The sequence below is a fragment of the Cupressus sempervirens genome, chromosome 6 (genome assembly GCF_028749045.1).
Source record: "Cupressus sempervirens isolate cs-2001-9-10 chromosome 6, ASM2874904v1, whole genome shotgun sequence".
In the NCBI taxonomy this organism is placed as follows: Eukaryota; Viridiplantae; Streptophyta; class Pinopsida; order Cupressales; family Cupressaceae; genus Cupressus; species Cupressus sempervirens.
This window is the reverse complement of record NC_143123.1, coordinates 286,403,719-286,407,735: the sequence shown is the minus strand read 5'-3', so window position 1 is coordinate 286,407,735 and position 4,017 is coordinate 286,403,719. Positions and strand designations below refer to the sequence as shown.

General features: G+C 37.4%; 1 protein-coding gene across 1 annotated transcript; it reads right to left on the bottom strand.

Annotated features, from left to right (window-relative positions):
• Positions 1-1,522: 1,522 nt before the first annotated feature.
• GUN4 (protein GENOMES UNCOUPLED 4) lies at positions 1,523-2,461 on the bottom strand. Its single transcript, XM_089787870.1, has one exon. The coding sequence runs from the start codon at positions 2,292-2,294 to the stop codon at positions 1,641-1,643; it is 654 nt and encodes a 217-aa protein (XP_089643996.1). The 5' UTR covers positions 2,295-2,461; the 3' UTR covers positions 1,523-1,640.
• Positions 2,462-4,017: the final 1,556 nt, after the last annotated feature.

The following is a 4,017-nucleotide window of genomic DNA, read 5'->3' as shown; positions in this document are numbered from 1 at the left end:
CCTTAACTTTAAGCTCTTCACTCACCTACAGAACTATGACGCAAAATTGTCAAAATCCAACTTACACCTTAAGAATTATGTAAACTTAGTATGTGTAAAGTTAGTCTGAACGACTACTAAGTCTTTTCGATCTTTTCCTTTAATTGATAAAAAAATAAAATCGTGCACCTCAAATTTTGAAAATGCCCTAAATAGTCTGCACAATTCAAAATCACAATATTTTTCTCTCTAGCTTTTGTTGTTTCGAATGCACTATTTTAGATCTAGTCTGTAGTTGCATAGTCCCTCAATGCGCACAAATTCAGACTTTGAGAGTCTCTAGATTGTCTTATAGGTTCTGAAAAAAAGAATTGCTGGACAATAATATCCTCTTTCACGCTTGTAGCTTTTTTCTCTTAAACTGATAATATGTAAAATTATCCTGATACGAAACAGACATTAAAACATGCACATGAATTGTAGACTAATTGCTAAGTGATTGACATGAATTCTGGAGTCAGTCTGTAACCCATCTATTTTCCACTTTGATCTTCGAAATATATTACCCAAACAAATTTGAAGTCAGTACGTAGGCTATCTATTTTCCTATTTGATCATGTGCTAAGGTTCAAAATGGAAAAGAAATAAGAGGAAAAGAGTATTTCCCAAAGCACTGGAAATCCGGATACAAGAATGGTGCACAAGAGTACAATGAAAATAGCCAAAAAAGTCTATTGATAATCATGCGATACAAAATTCAAAATTCAATCCCCTGTTTTTACAGCAAGTCCTATACACCAATAGACATTTTAGCTTGAACATATCCAGAGAAGCAACAGAGATTTAGCTCATACTGTACTACCAGACTGTGCTGACCATGACAGAGAAACCAAAAACCACTAAATTGATCAGGAATGGACTCACATCTTTCGCAAAAACAACATCAAAATACTGCTCGGAAATAGACTCACATCTTTACAAGGACTGTCTATGAGTTGTAAATAACATCGAAATCTAAAATTGGTCTATTGGATTGTAAGATTACTATGAAAAACAAGACATAGGGAAGATAAGCACAACCTTAAAAAGGCATGGATTAAAGAGGAAATTACCAAATTGTTCTCTACAGAGAAGTTCAATTGATGAGGAGAAGACCAAATTGCGCAATAGGCAAACAAATACCCAATTGATGAAGAAGAGACCAAATTATTCAATAGGCAAAATATCCAATTGGTGAGGAAAACACCAAATTGCCCAATAGGTAAAATGTCCAATTAATGAGGAAAACACCAAATTGTTCAATAGGCAAAATACCCAATTGGTGAGGAAAACACCATATTGTTCAATAGGCAGACAAATACCCAATTGACGAGGAAAACACTAAATTGCTCAATAAGCAAAATACTCAAATGAGGAAATGACCAAATTGCTGATTAGGCATACAAATACCCAATTGATAAGTAAAATTGATAAGTAAAAGACCAAATTGCTTAATACCCAATTGATAAGGACCAAATTGCTGATTAGGCAAACAAATACCCAATTGATAAGGAAAAGACCAAATTGCTTAATACCCAATTAATGAGGAAAAGACCATATTGCTGTTTTGTCAAAAATAGTAATACCTAATTGATTGAGAGAGGGAAAAAAGAGAATGGCATTTACAGCAGCAGCTGATCCTGTTCAGTGAAGGCAGGATGTTCGAGAATGGTGGCAAGGAGCTGAGTGCCTCTGAGAGCATTGGTAAGGGGCAAATGACCCTCAGGTGTAGAATCCCCCAAATCCCATACAAACTCAGCTGGAAAAGACCTATAACTGTAATGCTCCTGCTCACCCTCCCCATGTTTGAGGAGCTTCATCCATCCCACCTTCTTGAAGAACTCGGTGAAGTCCCGATTGACCTTGTTCCATATCCTCCGCTGAACACTGTACCCAAATCGGCTGTTGCTGTGCTTCCTCCACAGGTGGTCTATGGCCTGAAGATCAGAGGTGGGGATGAACTTCACCTCCGAAAAGAAGACGTAGTTCCTCTTTACAGCCGCATCCCCTGCCAGAACGATCAGAAGCCTCCTCGTCTCCTCATCTGCCCGTGCCCACTCCCCTGACCCTAATCTCTCCTCCAGCACCTCGTATGACATTCCTGCCATTGCAAGCCCACTCCTCCGACTCCTCATTTTGAGTGCACTTGAATGCTTGTTTTGGTGCGGCATAAATGGGTTCCCCCTCTCAAAGGATGAGCGAATGTGCATCTCCATTCTTGCTCCTCCTCTCAGCCCTGCTCCCATCGCCATTGCTGTAACACCTAACACCTGCATTGTGGATATTGTGGGATCATATATAGTGTTTATGCTTCAACCGTAGCCACACAACTCTATGTGCATGACAAGACTGGCTCCTATGGCTTCCACGTTGGCAGAAATCTTCGTTTATCAGGATGGATTGTGAGGGTTTTATTTACCCTTACACAAATATCCATCGCTATGGATTGAGGGTTTTATTCACACTTCTCATGGATTATTAGGGTTTACTAGCCTATCATCAACTTTGTTAAAATTGGATGTTAGGAGTTGTGTATTCTAGGTGTAGCTTGAGGTCGAGCTTGAGGTCGTGGGTTACTTCTATGATTTTGGGTTCGAGATTGTTCTAGATTTGAATGGTGCAAGTGCGCTACATAAGTGTACATGTGTTTAAGACCGCCCTAAGTATGAATGGTGCGAGTGTGCTCCAAGAGTGTCTGAACCCCTTGGTTTTAAAAAAAATGATGTGTTTGAGACTGACCTAGGTATGAATGGTGTGAGTGTGCTCCAAGAGTGTCTGAGCCCCTTGGTTTAAAAAAAAACGATGATAGCAAAGATCAAAAGAAGTGTGGGAGAAAAGAATATTTTTCACTATTTTTTATAAAGTAGAAAGAGAAAAACATTTCATTTTAAGTATAATGTATTGAAGGATAACAAGAATGGTTTTCTAAATGTATTGAGAACTATGGGGTTGATTTATTTAGAAGGGGACAATTGAGCAATTAAGAGAACTCAAGACGAGTTTAAACATAGAAAATTAGTTTGAGGTGGTTTGTTCCATTGGTTACTTTTACCGTCATGGATGTAAAACAACTTACATCTTTCTTTATATTTTGAGAACTATTTTAACTAAGGGTAAAATAATTTTTCAAGCATATAAATGGTTTATATATCTAGTAAATTCAAGTTAATCAAATGAAATTTAAATAGTGTTGATAATGCATCAGAGAAAAATGAATTCAATTAATAAGTAGGTAGGTTTATAATTTAAAGAAAGGAATGTTCTTGTTCACCTATAATTTTTTTGTCATTGTAACCAAACATGTTGTATATTTGATATGATCTTTGAAATTTTATATTAGATTAGAAATTGATGTAGATTGGTCTTCTTCCACTCTATGATACCAAGCTTTAATTTTCCTCTAACTCTAATCCTGATATGCATAGCTAGCCAGGATTCACAGGGCTAATCTAACAAAAAATGGTCTCCTAGAATTTAGTTTCCTTCATTTTTTGATGTCTAAAAGACAAGGTGTTGTCTAGAGGACACTATTGAGAGACTTTTTGACTCAATGTTGGAATGTGTCTAGCACCTTCCCTCAAGATTTATGACATGGCAATAGCCTTTTGTGATATCCACAATTGGGATGGCAATGGTTTCTTAAACATGTGTGCCTTTTGGGGGAAATGACCAATTCAACTTCTCTACAAGTAATATCAAAGTGGTGTTGTCTTAGCCAACTCCTACCTCTCAACAATGGTTTGTGGATTTGCAGGATACTCAGTTTTTTGATTTGTAGGATGCTTTGGGTGTGTCAAGGGATCGTCTTCTTTCTTGTTCAAACTAACCTCTCTCCACTTGCACAGTTCCATAATAGATCAAGATAATCACACCATTATTCCTCTCTCAAGGGTACTATGTCCATTTTTGAGAACTATCTATTCCATCATGAAAAATACACTTGAATTGTCAACCCAGGGATGTAGGACTTGAAATGGGTCAGCACGATATGTGCACTAA

Bases quoted from the DNA above. Each gene is read 5' to 3' on its own strand.
- GUN4 (XM_089787870.1), bottom strand. From the start codon at position 2,294: ATGCAGGTGTTAGGTGTTACAGCAATGGCGATGGGAGCAGGGCTGAGA.